At 35.5% G+C, this 21,779-nt stretch overlaps 1 protein-coding gene across 3 annotated transcripts in view; it reads left to right on the top strand.

The window, feature by feature from the left end:
- Positions 1-1,873, top strand: part of LOC131039681 (small ribosomal subunit protein bS21c) — a 39,645-nt gene extending 37,772 nt beyond the window's left edge. The window contains exons 2-3 of one of the 3 annotated variants that reach the window (XM_057972476.2): positions 1,408-1,543; positions 1,794-1,873. In XM_057972476.2, the coding sequence (XP_057828459.1) occupies positions 1,408-1,528 (121 nt within the window). In that variant the 3' untranslated portion in view covers positions 1,529-1,543; positions 1,794-1,873. Of the gene's footprint in view, positions 1-1,407 lie in introns of all 3 variants that reach the window. The other 2 variants (XM_057972475.2, XM_057972474.2) reach the window with 2 other exon arrangements.
- The last annotated feature ends 19,906 nt before the right edge of the window (positions 1,874-21,779 follow it).

The raw sequence follows: 21,779 nt of genomic DNA, 5'->3' as shown, positions 1-21,779 counted from the left end.
CAATGCTTCACCTCTGTGCGCATCACCTAGATGCAATGAGTGCTAGAGTGTTCTACTCATTCTCACGAGAGATAGGTTCTTGTGAACCACTACTCATGAAACATGGGTCAATGAGTTTGATTCAAATAACTACACAGTTAATCCTGATGGAATATCACAATTTGACTTGCTGTGGAAAACATCACCAACTTATCAGTTTCAAAGGAAGCCAAGCTACAACACTAATAAATATTGAAGCAGACTGGACCCTATGGAAGAAGTAATTGGTTAAGAAATTTCTGTCAACTCTGTCATCCAAGAGCTGGCATCAAGAATGAACAATGGAAATAGAACAATGCCTTATCAATCATTTCAAACAGTTCTGGAGTATGGTTTTAGTAATTTGCCGTGTTGAATATTATTGCAATTTGATGTGGGACTTTGATTTGTATTTTGGTTTTATAACCACTGGATATTGGATCTCAACATTCTATTATGTACAGCTGAGATTTAGAGGTGGTGATGCTAATATATATGAAGATTCAAGGTGTGTGATTGACAAAACTCAATATTTAATAATAGATGATAAGGATTTTCATATCCTAACTGAGTCTTTCCAGTTATCAGTATATGCGTGGGCTGCTGATAAAGTCAATGCTCTGATCCCTGTTCAGTATTTAATTCAAATATGGCACCTCTGTGTCTGCTTTAATGTCCGGCTAAATGTTGAAGGTTGCAAGCACGTATATTTTGTTTGGGAAGCCTATGACTGGAATAAATCAATAGGATGATTGGCAATGGTTATGTAACGGGGTAGTCCCAGATACAAAGGATGATTAGAATATAATTCAAATGGGACAATGATGAGGCTTGAAAATGGCTGGCAATTGGTGTGGTCCGGTTAACTGAAGAAGTTTCAATATTCCCTCAAAATTGGTTTATTCCTATGAGTTTAGGCAGTTCAAACAAGCAGCTATTTGTCTATCTACGTTAAAAAGATTCTCTTCAGGATCTTTTACAATTGACAGTGAGTAAATGTAGTTGTTTTCTCATTGATGACAAATTTTAGTAACTCAATATATCATTTAATGGCAACTAATTATGTATTTTCACATGATTCTCTTTGCTCTTGAGCAGTTCATGGTATCTGAACATTAATTTTATTTTGTAATATGTTGTAGAATTGCAAAATGTTCTTGAGAAATAGATGAATATGTAAAGTTTGTTTAAATTTCAAAAAAATTCAGAACATGTATCTGAAAATCTGTGTGTTATCTTTATGAATGTTACCAAGATATAATCATTTGCAAACATATAGCTTATAACCTTTTTCTTAAGAGAGGAAATTTATCAGAGTATAAATATGGGCAAGTTGATCTGGCAAACTATAGGAGAAAGTATTTTAAAGGTGGCTTTCTTTCTTTGCAGGCGATACTCAAAAGCTAAATCATACAGGGATGAGAAAAACACAGATGACAATGAAAATGTTGAAGAAGCTGAAGGAAATGATCATTGGGATGGTCCAATGGAAGGTGGCATGCCCTTTTGATTGTTTATTATTATGGTATGAACGCTCAAAACATTCAAATGTATATCATCCAAATATTTATCTCCCTCAAGGAGGGTTTCCTTGCCTTCATCAGAAGGTTGTTGTTTTAACAAATGCTACAATGATTATCATGGCAGATTCGATGAATATCACAATCAGTTATATTCATCATAAGGTTTCACTCTTAAGTTTCCTTGCTTGAGCAAGGTACAAAATAACCTGTAGTTTGAGTATTAACAAAAGGCTATTTTTTTTGAAGGGGCAGAGGTGGAAAGGAGGTGTTGCAAATGTATATGTGAACTAGGTTCATTGGGGAAATGAGGATCCATAAAAGTTTCAAGTTTTTATGCATTTATATTATGATATAATATATGAAAATGTGCATGGCATTTAAATCAATATAATAATTGATCTATTCGAGTATCGTTAGTGAATTTTTTCCTTTAAAATAAGAATGTCCCCACGTAGAAGAAGAGCTTATACGTATATAATATGTGTTGAATGAAAATCTCTGAATCTCTTAACCAAGCAGAGATCTAATTGTTCTTAAACCAATCCGCTGAGTTCTTTATGCCTAGTGGTAAGAAATGGGCTCACGCTTCTCGTGCAGCTGTGCTAATTTAGGTGCAATTTCCAGAATTTGAGTTTAGTACCCCTCAAGATATTTGATATATATTTTTTAATACTAATCTTCGAAAGAGGGGATGCAGGTTGGAGACTTATTGATTTATATGAGAATCTTCTTGAGAGGAAGATACGCATGGAATTTTTTCAAGCAAATAAAAGTACGCAACTACCAAATTGAATGGAAAGAGAATATACGATGCATATGGTGTTTATTGATAAAAATAAATAATAAAATCATTTTGTAGAAACTAAACATGTTTATGTTTAAAGGCTAGATATAAACATTTAGAACATCTGATTAGCATCTGCTTCTTCAATATCAAATTTGGATAATCAATTACAAAATTAAATAGCTTAGGTTTTAGATCTTTTATGTTAAAGATATTGTATGAATCATCTTATTTATAAGTTCTCATAGAACAGCTCAGGATTTCATATACCAAATTCATTATCATCATTTCTCTATTTTCTAGATAGATTAGAGAAAAATAAAAGAAAATTGTTTTTCTTTACAATGATGTCATGTAGCAAAGTACCATTTGTAAAATATCTTAACATTTTGTCCTCTCTTAGTAGTTTCATACATGGATACTTTGAATGGCTTTAATGCTACTTGAAATGTACCCTTCCATACCCTTTGCTTTAAATTCATTTCAAAAAGTTGTCATTTCAATCATGGTGTCATGATGTTTTTCTTTAGAATAAATGCTACAATTTAAAGCTTGAACGAAAAACTTGTAATTTTAAGTCTATTAAAAATCAATCTAGAAGCTTTGGTGAGGAACTCAATTTTAAGATAAGACAATTTTGAACATCATTTCATCTAAATCAGCATACATTACCTTTCAAAATTGTATATACTTCTTAGAGAGATTATTTGTATGACTATGGCTATGGTTTACATTTTGCAAGAAATGCTTATTTGTCTTGATTGAAGATTTTATATATCCGGTTAATAGTGGTGCACAATGATAAAGTTAATAGAGAATATGGTCTATGTTCTATTTCATTTATGTTTGATACTAACATATAAGTTATATCATGGAATAAGAAGTTAGACTAAACATTTGCAAGTGTGAGACATCAAAAGAAAATTGACTTTCAACAAAGACCTAGTTGTTGAAGGTAATTATACTATACATTCCTATGAAGACACCTTTTTGGGCTGGACTTAACCATCACACAAATTTGTAGTTAAATGATCACAATTTATTATGCAACTAACTCTCTAAAACAAACATACACAATTTGAAAAATTGCATGGGAAACATATTGTCCATGAATAACAACCTACTATATATAATGTAGTGTGTTTTTGCTTTTTGAATTCACTCAAAGTTAACTCATGTTTAACTTGTAAACCTATGTGATATGTAAGCCAAACAGATCTCCTCATGGCTTTGCATTACATCCTAGTTTTGATAGCAACATATGCATTTGGTGCATATGCACTACATAATGAGGTTAGAACTAATAACTAGATTATTGTTAACAAGTCCAAAAGAAACCAGATTGGGGTGTTCAATGAGGAACTCGCTTTGCAAAGATTGGTGCTACATTGAGTGAGAGTAAGCCATATAAGTTCCATTATGCAAATATGTGAGAATTAAGCTAGCTAATAATAAGATGACTACTTCAATGCAACATTTTTTTAATAAAATAAATATGTCGAAAGATACATAGAATAAGGTTTTTTCATTATCTCTTAACCTTAAAGACAAATATTCTCCTTAAACTCATATAAAAATTATAAACTAGGGGTTCAAGGCCCAAAGATATGATATCCTATAAAATACTTCTAATATTCTGTTTTTAAGTATACAACTTGATCTCAATAGAAAGCTTTGGTCTTAAATGTAGTAATAAAGATTTGACCACACTTAAACTACTATGGTTGAACTTGTTGAAAGTCTTACTGTAAGCAATATTTTGAGCTAAATCTTCTAATTCCCTTAGCATGTTTTGCCTACATTTTTATTTTGCTAAGTGTTGAAGGAATTTTTCCTTGTAGATTAAATTGTACTTTATGGGTGATAAAGGCTCATTCCAATGAAATTCTTTGATGAAATTCATGTTAATGGTTAGTGATATGTGATGGTGTATCCCATTTTCTTTGCAGCTCTAACTGGACATCTATAATTATGCTTCTAAACATTAATTTATTACATTTGCCCTTGTATCAAAGCAAGGTAGAGAGTATGCATATTGATTGTCACCTTGAAATATATGGTCCACATCTCACATGATGCATTGTGATATATCATGTAGCTTAAGCATATGTTGGAGCTACAACTTAATGAATTAAGTGTTGTTCAATCTAACTTTATTTGTACTTGGTTAATCAATTTACTATTTCATCATTACCTTTTAATATAACTTTTATTGAGCCCATGAATACTTCCAAATTTTATGATAACTTTTATTAAGCCCATGAATACTTCCAAATTTTATGTTGCATTAGCATGCATTAGGAGTCATTTATATGGGGCACTCTCAAATGAACTATAAGAACTAGCTATTAGAAACTTTTAAATAAATCTTGGTTAATCCTCTCTATATAGATATAATATTTTTGAACACACACATATGCAATTTTAAGACCAAAATTTCTATGATGTTATAATTATCTTGATGAATTAATCACTAAATTTCTTATGATTTATAATTAGGGTAATAATATAAAACATCAACGCCTTCAAAATTGTAATTCAAATGACATTAGATAAAAAATTGAAGCCTAAAATTCCTATTAATCTATAATTAAAGGGGAAAATTAGTGCCAAAAATATAACTAAGGTGATATATTAGAAGCTAAAACATAGATTTTCTAATAAACAATTATACAATCAAGTTACTAATGTAGTAAGGTGGTTAATATTGAAATCATTTTTTATTCATTAATGTTTTAATAAATAACAAAACTTTGAAATTTATGAATTTATGATGATGTACCATAATTATTAATTTAAACATGCAAATTGAAAATATGATAAAGTTCCAATAATAGATGTGCCACTATCAAGCACATTTCACAATAAAAGTGATGAATGTTGAAAGTTGATGTTTATATTTCAATTGTAATAAAAATAACAATAGAAATTATAATGGCTTCAAATTCCAAATTTCTACGTAATTTGTATGTACTAAAAATTTAGATCAATGATGAAAGGACTCAAAAGGTACCCTTACATTATCGATTTACATCTCAATTTAACCCTTGTATTGTGAATGAAAGATAAAAATCTTAAATAATAATTGAATTCATAAGATCATTGTTTTGATAATATAATTTCCGTAATTAGCTTCCTTTACAAGATTGAGAGTGTACAGATGATACCAAACCTATTTCATGATTGAAACAAGTCTCACTCATTGGGAAATAGGTTTCCACACATTTAATTCTTCTCCATTGTATAATATTTTTTGATATTTTGTTATTTTTAAACTTGCATTCAACTCTTCTAATTGATCATTAGAAAACTTGTCTCATGGCTGAAACAAGTCTTGTTCATCAAAAGCATTTCTTTGTGCATTTAATTTATCTCCACCATTTAATTTTTTACTATGTTACATAGGGATGACTATTAGGCCCAATATGGAAAGCTAATGTACTGAGAGGGGAGGGGTGAATCCGTACTCCAAAACCTTTCTCAAATAATAACTTTACTGTTATGCATAAACCGAATAGTGCAGTAACATAAAATAAAGCTAAAACAAATAGATACCAATCATACATGATTCACTCCATAACACATATTTTGGTTACGTAGAAACTCTTGGTTAGAGAGAAAAACTGCGGTGGGGATGGCACCCACAACTTCACTACTACAATAATACAGATGCTCGGTTAGAGCTACATTTTAGCTATTTCTGATAGCTTACCCTGTTAGGAGTATCAAGATCTATTAGATCTACCTTGTTAAAGGATTTCACAACACTTAATCTAAATGCTGCACCTGGTTAGAGGCTTTACAATTTATAGACTTGATTAGAGTCTTTTACCCTCTTAGAGGTATCTCTTACAATATTACAATATTACAATAAAATCATTACAAATATCTGCAACTTTACATCTGAAATGTTATAGCAGATTCTATGTGCTCAGAATAGGATTACCTTGCTTATAGCATGCCTTGGTAACCCATATAGTAACTCGGTAAACCCTTCTGTTTACTCTGTTCTTCGACTGTTCTCTGAAAACCTTCTCGGTGACCTCTGTGTCTCTGTAACAATCTTCTTTCATGCATCCTTTACATACATAACTCATTCTGTATAAATAGATCTCTTATGATGGTGATCTAATTCATTTCTTCGATCTTACAAACATGATTTATTGAATGAATAACCATGCAGATTATTTCATTGGTTAGATGACTTCAAAATCATATAAAATCTTCTGGTGCAATTTCCAATGTGATAATGGTTAGATGTGCCTCGATCTTGTAACACGTTTTCATATGCATGTCCAGGTTCAATGAATCTGGTAACACATTTCACTCGGTGTATATCAACTCGGTGTGTCATCTTTACTGCTTGGTAGACATAAAAAGATACTCAATAGACAACTCGGTGTATATTGCATTTTGTGACTGCTTTCTTCTGTAACCAACTAGATTGTGCATAACGACTTTTCTGTGTATACCGACTGCATGATTCGGTAGAGTTAACTGACTAGAGTATATAGTATGACTTTGAATATAGGAACTAATGGCAATTTGATAAGTAATAACAATCTCCCCTTTTGACATTAGTTGAGATGTTTGACAAAAACTACTTCCAAAGTCATAACTCAAAAATCTATATACTTTACAAAATTTGACTAATGACACAATATATACATTAGTCAATGAAATAGTATATTCAGATATACTCCCCTTATCATTATATTGTACATAACTTTGATTTTGCATGCTCGGTTCTGTGGCTTGTGTGCTCTGCTTACTCTCGGTAGAATCCCCTATGAATAATACTCCGAATACTATATCAAAACTGTATCACTCCCCAAATATCTGCTTGGTATACTGCTCTTCAATTCACTGCACGGTATGCTCCCCCTGTGTATTTACACTCCTGATGGTTGATACTTGGAGTACTATACACTCCTCCTTTTTGACAAAAATCAAAATTTAGTTACCATTTGGAGGTGGCAACTGATCGAAAATAGATTTATACTTTTTCTGGGCCTCAGTGAGAGCGACAAAATGTGTATCCTTTACACTGTCCATTAAAGAATTGTGTGCATTAATATCAGCCAATAATGAAATTAAGCCATCTAAAGTGCTTCCCTCTTGTGTGGTAGAGAGGTAAGTGGCTCTGTTGATCTGTTCTTGAATTGATGAAAGATGAGGAAGGAATAATGTCTGGAGTGTCATTATATCCATCCTGATCTTATGTTCTTCATTTCTAAGTTCTAACTGTTGAGCCATGAGCTGTTGTAACCTTGTATAAAAAGTCTGAATAGAATTTGGCTCTGGGGTCAACTTATTTGAGAGATCGGTGATCTCTTTCTCAATTGCATCAGTTTTATTCTTGATGTCTTTAATGAATATAGAAAATGTATAGAGTTTCTAAAATAATGAAAGAATGTGCTTGAGTTGAGGGGACAACTCAGCAATAAATTTGACAAGTTTTACCTTGCCAACAACAATGGATTTTTGTACTTCTTCTATCATTTTAGCCGTGAGCTCTTTGTCTTTCAGCTTGCTCAAGTACTTAGATGCATCAACTCCAGATGTTTCTATTTGACTAAGGAGTTCATCTAGTTGAATGTGGATGGCTGCATCAGTTGACACTGTAGTTGAATGTAGCATTTCGGTCAGCAATGTCTTCACCTTCTCATCTCATCATTGTTCCTAGTTTCATACTTAACAAATCTAAACGAACTAAATCCACCATAGTCTTTCAAATTTGCACATAAGTTTTCTACACTATGAATATTTACCTTCTAGCTTTTTACTATCTGGAATTTGTTTGCATCCTCAGACTCTGTATCACTAGACTCTTTTTCCAAAATGAGTCTCCGAGTAGATTTCTTGTAGGTCTTGGTTACCTTGGGGGTAGTAACATTCTTTTGTCTCTTACTTGGTGATGCAGCTGATGCTCTAGTGTTAGGTCTTTTTGATGGTGGAGTCGGTAAGGCCTTGGAAGTGTCTTGTTTCTTTCTTTTTAACACTTTACCCTTAGGCAGTTCGGTACTCAATGTTATTGCTGCCTCTTGAGCTTCTGATTCCTCTGCGGTGATGGCAAGAGTGCCTTTGACAGGTGTAGAGGAAGATTCTTCTGTTAATGCCTTAATCATTTTGGTTGCCTTCCTTGTAGCTTTGGGTACTACAATGCTCATTTTAACCTTTTCCTTAACTTCTTCAAAAGTTCCATATCTTAGCTCGGTAGCATGCCTTGGTAATGAAAGATAGGCATCAATTTGATGTTGTGTGATATCATAGTCAATCTCGTAACCCATTGGTGGCAAAGATTGAGTCCTTGGTTCTACAACATTCACATAACAGTAATCAGTGTCTACCTCAAAACATATATCATCCTTATATTTTTCTACCAGCTGTGGTGGAATTCGGTACCTATTGTGCATCTTCTCTTGAAATTTGCTGAAGTAGTCATCCATGATATCATTAAAATTATCTCCCAATTTCTTGATAAAGTCATTAATTTGATGGGTGATTGGTCGGTGTAGCTCCCAAACTACTTTACCGACTGCAGGAAAGAACTTCTCAAAGTAGAAAAACATGCATACAATAAGTGAACCAAACTTCAGTGTATTTGCTGAGTTGTTTTTCTTTGGCTTCCTGATTGTGTTCAAATTCTTAAACAGGTTCTTCAATAACACTTCACATAAGTCAATCTTCATTCCCTTTTTCACAATTTTATAGGCCAAATCAACTGCTGCATAGGGTACACTGTTTTCCCTTGCTGATTGGAAGAAACAATAACCAATTACTCTAATAGAAAAATTAAGTTCAACATCAGTGACATTGTTCAGTTTCAGTCCTCTGTAGTCAAATTCTACTCCGGTTAAATTGATTAACTCCTTCTGTGATATCATCTTCTGTGCTAGTGCATGATCATAGATAGGATAACCAGTGATCACATGAATGATTTCCTTGGTGATTTTGAATGTTTGCTCTTCTAGCCACATGAAATCATCATGAATTCTTCTCAAAACAAACTTGACCCACTGGGGTTTGAACACACGGGGATAGGCTAGGGCTTCAGTTAATCCCTTGATTTTGATATGCTCATACTTGCTATACATTTTGCCATCGGTGCATAGCTCATCATATGTGTCACTTATCTCAACATGACTGAGTTCTTCAACACGACATTTGGTGAAGAATCTCACGTCTTCAACTAACAAGACTCGATCTGAGATGAGTGAAAAGGCGGTTTTGTCATCCGGTTCAGAGGCAACTTTAGGAGTCAAAGTGTATTTCAGTGAGGGATTCTCCACATTCTTGACAACTACGAGATCTTGGATCTTGGGTGCCATTTGTAGATTCTAGACAAAACTTAGCAAACTATCCTTAGGGTTTGACGGTTTACAAACATTAGACACTACACACTCGGTAGATAATAGCAATTTGATAAGATCGGAAAATTAGCTTGATAGTGTGATGAGATTTGATGTAAATACCTTGGATTCGCTTTGAATGAAGTTTGATCACCTTGAATCACTCTTGCTCTGCTCTCTTGAAAACTTGGTAAGTATAAATGACCGCGAAAATACCTTTAAGTACACAAAATACCTTATCTGGCTCCATGCAGATTAGGTCAAAACATTAAATGCACTTGGTTCACCTTTTAACCGATTTCCTCCGTTTTGTTTCCTTTTAACCGAGTAACCAAATTTCCTTTATTTACCGACTTGACAGGCTTCCTGTATACACCGACTTAGCAAGTTTCCTGTAAAGTACTTTTGATAGAATTTCAAACTTACTAATGCATCTTGACTATGCGGATTTTGAATTTAGTACATAATAGAATAGGAACTGTTATGATTTTAACTTTTAGAGAATGCAGTCCCTTCATATCTTTGTCGATAAATTTGGAATAGGTGCACCTAACTCGGTAGGTAAGGTGCTTTCTTTATTTGACATGATTTCCTTCTTTCTCCAAATCATCTTTAATTCCTCTTTTATTTCCTTAGTGTCTCTTCTAGGTTGATCTCTGCAATCTACAACTAAATGTCCAACTTTGTGACAATGAAAACATGCCATACCAGGATTTCTCCATGATCTTCGGTTGTTCATCCCAAACCTTATAAAATAGTTGGCACTTATATGTCCATATCTTCCACAACATTCACATCATATCCTTGTATTGTAATCCCATGGTACTGCTGCATATTGTCGGTAAGGATCTGGGTGAGTTTGGTAACCTCTAGCATTTGCTTGGTGTGTAGACCACATGTGGTTATTTTGCTTAAGCCATCACTTCTCGGTACTATGTCCATATCTATTGCAGTTTCTACAAAACCCTTTGAATTTTGCCTTCTGATAGTTGTTAACAGATTTTGTCCTACATTGATTAGATGTATGACCATATTTATTGTAATTGTAACAATAATCATTGGACTTAGTGGCATTCAGTTGCTTACCTTTTCTGATTTGGCATATGTTGGCAGTATGACCTTGATTTCCATAGTAGTTGCAAATAGACTTCTTTCCTTTGATGTTCTTCTTGATTCCAGCTTGCTTAGATGATTCTCCTCTCTCGGTAGTACAGATTCCCTTCTCGGTAAAGTCTTTTCCTTTGCAATTGAGTCCTGCTTCTTTGTAGGGTCGTCTTGTATTCAGTTGCTCATCCAACATCTTTGATGCTTCATAGCTCTTCTTCAGTGTTTCTTTGGATTTCTTCTCTGTTTCAAGTTCATTGGTCAACCTTGATACTTCAAGTTTCAATGCTTGATTCTCATCATCTTTCAGAATTGCTTCATGATGTGCATAACCTAGTTGATCTATCATATTTTGTTGAATCCCAGTCAATCTTGTGATTTCATCATTTTTATCAGATACTAAGACTTCAAGTTGTTGTTTCTCTCTTTGTAGATCTCTACCTTTATCCTCAGCTGTCCTTAATGCATCTAGGTTTTCAGTCATCTGTGTACCGAAATGTTCTTGTTCTCTTTTCATTGCTTTTATTTGATCAGCCAGTGCTTTGTTCTTTTCTTTCAATATTCCAATCATTTCTTTAGTCTCTTCAGATATACTATTCTTAGATGATGTCTCAATTTGTTCCACTAACTCTTGAGAGTCCTGCAAGTCATCAGATAATCTTCTTCTTACTTTCAGAGATTTTTGCATTTGCCTTTGCATGTTTACAATCACTTGATTAGCATGATCCAACTCTTCTTCCAGATATACAATCCTTCGAGATTGTTTATAGCCTTCCATTGATAAGATCTTTCGCTTTAGGTAGTTAAACCCTTTTCCAAGATTCAAGCTCTGATACCAATTGTTAGGCCCAATATGGAAAGCTAATGTACTGAGAGGGGAGGGGTGAATCAGTACTCCAAAACCTTTCTCAAATAATAACTTTACTGTTATGCATAAACCGAATAGTGCAGTAACATAAAATAAAGCTAAAACAAATAGATACCAATCATACATGATTCACTCCATAACACATATATTTTGGTTACGCAGAAACTCTTGGTTAGAGAGAAAAACTGCATTGGGGATGGCACCCACAACTTCACTACTGCAATAATAAAGATGCTTGGTTAGAGCTACATTTTAGCTATTTCTAATAGCTTACCCTATTAGGAGTATCAAGATCTGTTAGATCTACCTTGTTAAAGGATTTCACAACACTTAATCTAAATGCTGCACCTGGTTAGAGGCTTTACAATTTATAGACTTGATTAGAGTCTTTTACCCTGTTAGAGGTATCTCTTACAATATTACAATATTACAATAAAATCATTACAAATATCTGTAACTTTACATCTGAAATGTTATAGCAGATTCTATGTGCTCAGAATAAGATTACCTTGCTTATAGCATGCCTTGGTAACCCATATAGTAACTCGGTAAACCCTTCTGTTTACTCTGTTCTTCGACTATTCTCTGAAAACCTTCTCGGTGACCTCTGTGTCTCTGTAACAGTCTTCTTTCATGCATCCTTTACATACATAACTCATGCTGTATAAATAGATCTCTTATGACGGTGATCTAATTCATTTCTTCGATCTTACAAACATGATTTATTGAATGAATAACCATGCAAATTATTTCATTGGTTAGATGACTTCAAAATCATACAAAATCTTCTGGTGCAATTTCCAATGTGATAACGGTTAGATATGCCTCGATCTTGTAACACGTTTTCATATGCATGTCTAGGTTCAATGAATCTGGTAACACATTTCACTCGGTGTATATCAACTCGATGTGTCATCTTTACTGCTCGGTAGACATAAAAAGATACTCGGTAGATAGCTCGGTGTATACTACATTCTGTGACTTCTTTCTTCTGTAACCGACTAGACTGTGCATACCGACTTTTTTGTGTATACTGACTGCATGATTCGGTAGAGTTAACCGACTAGAGTATATAGTATGACTTCGAATATAGAAACTAATGGCAATTTTATAAGTAATAACAATGACTCCCTAGGCTAAATCCCCCATCACTATCCCAACGATGTCCCCTCGGTGCCCCAAATTATTGAAAAATTGAGAAATCATACTAAAAATGTGGAAATTTAGGGTGCCACCATTAGGGATGGTCAAGGACATCAAGACATGCTCAGTTGTCCCAAATAGTGAGCACCTTTTTTTGTAAAAAAAAACCATTATAAACTAAAAAAAATAAAAATTTAAAAGTGGGGCCCTACCTCCCAACTTGCCCCAAAAAGGATATAGAGGCCTCTTTCACTCTCATTTCATCTTTTGTGTGCTAAATATGGGGAGCAATAGTAGGGTTTGAAGAGAGAAGTTTTATTTTGAGTAGGGATAGAAGTAACCACTTGGAAAAGAGTTTCAATCTAGGAGTGGGGCTGCAAATCCTTCAAAGAGGTAAGTATAACTGGTTGTAAGCTCCTTCTTTATGCCATTATGCTTGCAAAAATTCACAAACTATTTGGAGGTATACTCTCCCCTGCAATCTAACCTTAGGACCTTGATTTAATGTCCACTATCCTTTTCAACCTAGACCTTAAAAAATAAAATATATCGGCTATTTCAATGGTCATAAAATATACCCATGATGTATGGTTGAAAATTTCAATAGTCTTAAAATTTCATGATGTATGTTTATTTGAAATTTCAATTAGTATGCACTAGCTCCAATTCTTGCCCTTCTATAATTGCTCGATTGAAAGGGATACTTATGTTGCTTTCCCAAAATGCAAGCCTCACACTTGCTACTAGGCTTTGCAATCTTTGGGAAACCATCTACCATTCTTTTCTTGGACAATAAAATCAGACCAACATACCCTAAGTGTCCATACCTAAGATGCCATAGCTTGGAGGGGTCTTGAATGATGCTCTTGAGAGCTGCTTGTTGTACTATCATAGATTTTCCTTTCTTGGGAGGTGTAGCCATGGATTGAGAAGAGAAGCAAGTGTAAGTACACTAAGATGGGTGACCAAAAAGTTGCCAGTTTTTTTTTGCCCAAAAGTAGCCATTTGGCATGCATCAAATAGGGTGCTCACCATATTTGGTGTGTCAAACCTAAAGTTTGGTCATGCCAAACGTATTTGGTGTACGCCATATAAGGTGAGCACCAAATTTGGTGCTAGCCAAATGGAAATGCACTAGCCAAATGTCTAGCATTAGCAAATTGTCTTTCTCTTTCACTCTCTCTCTCTCTCTCTCTCTCTCTCCCAATATATACATGAAATATAAAATTTTATAAGTGACATTTCAGTAAAAGTCACATTTCAATATGTCTTTTTCCTTTCTTAATCTTTGAGTTATATTTCATGTATATTGGTCAGATGTTTGAGAGTGGTTTTAGATCTCTAGGAGTTATAATTGTTGGAATCCAAGAACACTAAGAGGGGGGGGGGGAATCAATGTTCTGCCGGTTAAAGTAATTTTAACCTTATTAACAAATCTACTTATTAACCGGTATGCATAAAAGAAAGTAACAACAAGTAATATCAATGCAACCACATGAATCAACACCATAGCACATATATTTATTCGTGGAAAACCTCAAAGAGGAAAAACCACAGTGGGATTGGTGACCCACAATATCTATCCACTAGCCAAATGAATAAATATTACAAGAGGGGTCTGCACATGTAGGAAGGCACACTACCTATAGTACATTGCTCATCACAAAAGGAGCCTCACTGACTACAAATCCAAATATTGGATTACAAACAAAAACTAAACTCAGAATGTGCATCTGCTATGCTAGATGAGTTCCGGTTAAAGCATTGTCTGTACCGATTAAACTGTAACCTCCCTTACCAGTATCTTAGATCGCTTCCCAATCCTCTAGACCAATAATCAAGATCAATTGCATATCTTTACATTCACATTCTATCAATCAAGATAACATCAAGAAACCTTTTGCATCACTTATCTCCCATATATCCACATCATTATTTAATGACCTAACTCGGACTGACTTATATACCCATTTACATGAATAAACACAAATGCCTTATGTTGGCTCACAAACATATCACAAAAGATAAGACACATGTCGGCCCAGATAAAATATAAATATAAAACAATATGACCATTGCCGCTTCCATGCTTGCTGGATCAATCTCCTATGTTGGCCTTAGAATACTGGTTCCAAGTTTGCCAGTTATATGCGTGCTGGTTCCCTGAATGCCAGTGTAGTGAATGCCAGTTACCTTGATTTTCGGATCTCCCATGAAGTGTGTTTCCAGCAATGACAACATCTATAACCCGGATAAGTGTCAATTGCCAGCAATCTCCCCCTTTGGCATCGATGGCAACACTCATGTGAAAAATGAATCACTGAAGTGTTGTACCGGTTCCCATCCAAAAACTGATCTCCCAAAACTGATCTCAAAAGACTACTCCTCCTGAGCTATACATTACTTCTTATGTCCCTAGACATTTTTCACATCCACCTCTCCCCCTTTGACAACAATGCCAAAGATCAGGGCAAAAAGAATAAGAAATAAAATTTTGTACAAACCAAAATGTGATTACCGGATCTAGATATACTTGAAAATATCCAGATAAGTACCCTTCAAAAATTCCAAATAAGTATCCCAACCGGATTTCAAAGTTCCCCAAATAGATACAAACCCATTCATAATGGAAGCGCACAATTCTTTCCCTTTTAGGATTGCTGGTGTGGGCAAACTCATCTGTTCCATGCATTCTCGCCTATGAAGTAACAAAGTATTTAGCCGGGGACTTACCAAACCTCTCAACTCTTTGGCTCGCCGGATTAACTTGTCTTTTTATTTCTCCAAGGCTGAAATTTCAGACTCTAAAAGAAAAATCTGACCATCAACCATGCTGGTCAATGATTCAGTACCATCAAAAATTACCACAAGTTGTTCCAACTTGTCCTTAACCTCTTTAACCTTTTTATCTAGGCTTGCTGTTAGTTTTGCTGTGTTAGTGTAAGACCGATATATTCAACTGCATTGATGAAGAGCCTCATCAATCCTTGTCATCTCATCTGTCAGCTTAGCCTTGTTGGATGTGATCATGTTATCACAGGTGACCTTCCTCGCTGCATTATACCTTTCTACCAATTGTCGGTTTGACAATTGTTGAAGAGTTTTATACTCTTTGGAAATGTGCTCAGTCAAACCTTTCAACTTACCAGATGGACTAGCTACCTGATCAATCTTGCATTCTGGTGCAAGCTGCTGCAAAATAGGAATAGCTTGCTCAATAACCTGCTTATCTTCTGAACCTTCCTTCCTTAATTTCTGAGCTGCAACAAACATCAATTCAAAAATGCTCAGCTGCTCAATGTTCTTATTTCCAAGACGACCAAAATATTCTTGACTGGATGAGTCAAGTGCCAACAATAAGGGACCAACAAGTGGTGAAGGTGTCGGTACCCGGACCTCAGTCCGATCAACCTGACCTTCAGCCTTCTGATCTACTTTATTCTTTACCTACTTAGCACTAGTGGCTTCGCCACTTGGTGCAGTTATTTCCACTGCCTCAACCTCATGAACTTCAATTGTATCAACATCAATTACGAGAGGATTATCTATCGGTTTATTGATTTCAACATCTTGTACAAGTGTAACTGCCGGAGGAATGTCCTTAGATGTTTTTCATTCCAAAACTGGTGGATCTCCACCTAGTATACCTTTACCTTTAGCATCAACCAAGATGTCTAGAATGTCAGACTTAGGCAAAATATACGGTGATGTAAAGAAACTTGGTTTATCCACAAAGAATTTAACCCAAGCCTCATGAGTTTCTTTCACAATTTCATTTACTCTTCCCACCATAAGACTTATATGTCGGTGTCTACTCTGAAAAATTGTTTTATTAGCAAACTCTAGACACTCCTACATCTCTTCATTAGATATAACACCACAAACAATTAGAAATTCCCAAATCTTAATATGCTTATCCTCCTCAATAGCCGATAACCTCCTAGCATCTAACTTATTATACAAATCTGTTGGTATTTGAGTCTCAATTTCAAGTAAAAATTTCTTATATACGTCTAAATATAACAAAACCGATTCCTCAATCTCCTTTTGTTCCTTATCATCCATATCACCATAATAGTATTGTATGTTACTCAAAATACCATCCTTTGTGATCTGATTAGTCAATTCAGCAACATAAAGAGGAGCAATAACCTTTACACTTTTACTAGATTCAAGAGCAATATCAAAATTGATTTCTTCTTCTTACCGGGGGTGGGAGCAGACTCCTTGGCCGGTTTCCTTTTCTCAGTAGGCTTCCTCTCCTTCAAAATTTTCTTCTGAGCTGCTGGAGGAGTGACTCTGGATTTGTGTAGCTTCCCTTCCTTAGGCTTCTTCCTCTGAATCCTCATATAGATCTTAGGAATCTTTAGGATTTCTTCCTTAGTCTCAAAACCAGATTCAACAAGAGCAATAAATGTTTTCGGTTTCTTCCTCTTAGATAAAACCTTACCAGTTCTTACTACCGGAGAAGCCTGAATAACTGCCGAAAGAGATGTCTCTGCCAAACCAATGATTTGTTTGATTTCATAGGACATCTTCTAGACAACTTGTCCAACCTTCTTGATTTGTCCTTCCCTTTTCTTCTTGCCGAAACCAATCTTTACCTCAGATTCCTTCTGCTTAGCTGTGCCAAATGTTTTCTCCTTCTCATCAACTGGGGCATCTATAAGAATCTTGGGATAAAGGTCCAAGATCTGTGTATCAACCTCATAGCCCATCTTAGTAACCCAGATAGTCCTAGGTTGCACTACCTCCATCAAAGTTTCATCCTTTTTCACCATGAAGCATATGTCGGTAGAGTATTTATCAACAATATGCTTAGGGATCCTTTCCCTCTTCTTCATAGCTTTCTAAAATGCCTTGAAATAACCCCACAAAATGGAGTCTCTGTCTTGTCCCAAGTTTCTCAATGCATCCTTGATCTGTTTACCTATCGATATATCAAAGGCCCATTGCCTCATACCGGATCCCGATATCTCATTCAAAAAGAAAAGCATCAAACAAACAATGAGATTTCCATACTAGAATGTACCTTTCTTATCTCCCTTAATCTTTCCCAAACTAGAAATCAACTCATCACACATCCATTAACAAAGATCATATTTCTCATTTTCTTTCACCATCTTGTGTGCATAGAAAATACAGGAACTAGAAACAAAGTTCAATCAGTTTGATTGAGTTACCTTGTATCCAATTACCATGCTTTCAAATTGAACAACTTTATCCCTGATAGTGCTAATCCGCATTGACCGGTTGTTAGAGGTGGCACCAGTTAGCTTGTTCACCTTATTGTTCAGAATCTTCCTCCTACCCAGTGTCTATCCGACCTGGGGCAAGCCGGTGATAACACGAATCACCTCCTTGGTGATTTTATAGGGCCAGTCAAGCCACATGAATTCGCCATGGACTCTGCTCAGCACATATCGAATCATCTCATCCCTGAACTTGGGCATCTCCAGAATGTCGGTGAAACCCTAATCCTTCAGAATTTAAAATTTTGGTTTAAGCAATCCATCCTTGTTAAGCAAAGTAGATAGATACATTGATTTAATTTTTGATGAACCCAAATCCTCCAGAGTGCAATGAATATATGCTCTCACATCTTCAACATAAAGAAATCTGTCAGGAACTCTAGAAAATGTGCTGATAGAGTCATCAACCTTTGCAATTTGAGGGCATTGTTTGAATTATGGACATGGATGATCCTTAATATCCACCACAATAGGGACAACTAAGTCTGTCAGAGTGAGAGAAGATCTAGAAGCCAATATGATTTCAGAAAAATAGCTTGAAAACAAGGAAAATACCTCACAACCAAAGCTGGTGAAAACCTTTGATAAACCTGCACAAAGAATACTAGAAATCATAGGAAAATGCTCTTAATCACCTTGACCACCTTAAAATCACTATGATTTTCTATGCTTCTCTTTGAGTGCCATGTGATAAGAAATGAAGCAACTTATCCTTTTTAATCTACGAAACCGTAATTTCCCATTGACATTATTGCATGCCGGCATATGATACAGGATACAAAATCCATTATCCCAGCGCTGATGAATCTCTAGACTATCTTCACCAAGATCTGAAACAAGATTTCAGACCACTACCTGGGGCAATGCAGGATCTGACATTAATTTGCCTCCCCCTAAGGCCAAAGCCTTAGTTACCAGATAAGTTTCCTACCGATGCAAGAACATTCTGCTCTGCCAGTTGGGTAATCAAAGAATTTACCTCTGTTGATTGATCTCTAGACTTCCTAATCCACTATTTAGCATGAGCCTGATGGATCTCATCGACCTTTTTCTTTTCTTTCTCATTTGATGTATCATTCCCTTTTGGTGTATTCTTTCTTTTGCAATATTTGGCAATATGTCCTATTTTGTTGCATGCATAGCAAGTAACATTGTTATTCTTAATTGCCTTGTTGAGTCCTTGAACATTCTTTGACCTACATTGATTAGCCATATGTCCAAACTTTCCACATGCATGACATCTCACATTCATTCTACAATCTTCTATCCTATGACCATACTTATTACACTTTGAACACTGATCAAGAACAACATTATTATTCTGATTTTCTCTATTTCTGCATTGACTTTCTTTATGACCAAACTTATTACAAACAAAGCATCTACCATTAAATTTATGTGCACTGGGTTACCTTGCCAATGATTTTTGATTCCGGTTGTCTGGTGGATTCCCTTGATTTGCAATACCAGAGCTTTCTCCATGCTCAAATCCAAGACCTCTAGTGTCTCTAGTGTCTCTTTGATCCTTCAATAATTCATCAAGCCTTGTAGAACAGACCCTGAACTTTTCTTTGTATTCATTTGTAGCATCCAGATCACTTCTCAAGATTGACATCATTCTTTGCAACTCTTGCTCATTGTTCTATGATTGCACCAACTCAGTTCTCAACACATCATTCTCATGCACCAACCTAATGCATTCCTTAGATTTGTCTTTCAAAGATATAACAAGATTTTATTCATTCTTCTTCTAGTCTTCAATCTCCTTGGACATCCTCATAGTCATGGCTTGCATTTCATTCTTCATGACATTATTCTCCTGACTCAACTTCTGATATAATTCCTTAAGGGCATTCTTCTCTTCATCATCTAGAATTTTGTAAAAGTTCCTTCCTTTTAGCTTGAGCAGATGACAACCTCTCCTGCAGGGTAATAATGAGTTCCTTTGCAGAATTCAACTCATCTTGTAGCTTCAAGTTCTTAGACCTTTCAACATCATAGTCCTCAAGTGCTACTTCAAGTTCCTTTTGTAAACTCATCTCCATGGATTCTAGATTTAGGATCTTCCTCAAGTTGTTAGACTTATTCGGAGGCACAAGGCTCTGATACCAATTGTTGGAATCCAAGAACACTGAGAGGGGGGGGAGGGGGGAATCAATGTTTTGTCGGTTAGAGTAATTTTAACCTTATTAATAAATCCACTTATTAACTGATATGCATATAAGAAAGTAACAACAAGTAATATCAATGCAACCACATGAATCGACACCATAACACATATATTTATATGTGAAAAAACTCAAAGAGGAAAAATCATGGCGGGATTGGTGACCCACAATATCTATCCACTAGCCAAATAAATAAATATTACAAGAGGGGCTTGCACATGTAGGAAGGAACACTTCCTAGAGCACACTGCTCATCACAAAAGGAGCCTCACTGACTACATATCCAAATAATGGATTACAAACAAAAACTGAACTTAGAATGTGCATCTGCTATGCTAGATGAGTTCCGGTTACAAAATTGTCTGTACTGGTTAAATTGTAACCTCCCTTACTAGTATCTTAGATCGCTTCCCAATCCTCTAGACCAATAATAAAAAACGATTGCATATCTTTACATTCACGTTCTATCGATCAAGCTAACATCGCAAAACCTTTTGCATCACTTATCTCCCATATATCCACATCATTATTTAATGACCTAACCTAGACTGACTTATATACCCATTTACATGAAATAAAAACAAATGCCTTATGTCGGCTTACAAACATATCACAAAAGATAAGACACATGTCCACCTAGATAAAATATAAACATAAAACAATATGACCATTGCCACTTCCACGCTTGCCAAATCAATCTCCTATGTCGGCCTTAGAATACTGGTTCCAAGTTTGTCAGTTATACGCCTGCCGGTTCCCTAAATGCCGATTACCTTGATTTCTGGATCTCCCATGAAGTGTGTTGCCAACAATGACAACACCTATAACCCAGATGAGTGTCAATTGCCAACAATTATGTAGCTTCTAGGTTTTAGAGGATCATTTAAATTTTTAGATAGTTAGATTTCAATAATCAATATGATTCTATTAGCATTCTCTCACTCTCTCTATGTCATTGTCTTTATCTCCCTCAAACTCTAAACCCATAGATCTCTCTTTATCACTTTTTCTTTATCTCATTTCTCTCTCTCTATTTGACACTCTCCTCTCAACCCTAAGATCTAATGCTACCTTTTTACCCCTTTCCTACCCTTCACTCTCTACTATACTCTCTCTCTCTCTCTCTCTATACACCTCCCCCTCACTACCATTATTTTTCCAAGTCTCTCCCACCTCTCCCTTTGTACCTCACCTTCATTCCTTATCCCCATCTCTATCCCTTCTTCCCCCCTCCCCTCTCTCATTAATTCTTCCTTCCACCCTCTATCTCTCCCCATCCCTAGGTCTCTCGTTCCATCTATCTTTAAGTCTACACTTCTCCATCCCTATCTCATTACCCACCTCTCTCTCCATCTATCTCTCTCACTTGTATCTTTCCACCTAGGTCTCTTACCCCTCTCTCCCAAGCTCTAGGTCTCTTCCCTCTCTAGTTCTTTATCTCCCTCTTTATTTTTCTCCCTATCTCCTTACCCATCTTTCTATTTTTGTGAATATCTCTCTCTCCCTCACCTCTCTACATCTCCCCTCTCTAGGTCTCTCCCACCATCTCTCCTCTACCTTTCATTTC

The sequence above is a fragment of the Cryptomeria japonica genome, chromosome 4 (assembly GCF_030272615.1).
Source record: "Cryptomeria japonica chromosome 4, Sugi_1.0, whole genome shotgun sequence".
Lineage (NCBI taxonomy): Eukaryota > Viridiplantae > Streptophyta > Pinopsida > Cupressales > Cupressaceae > Cryptomeria > Cryptomeria japonica.
The sequence above is the reverse complement of the archived record's forward strand: the minus strand, read 5'-3'. Positions and strand labels throughout refer to the sequence as shown.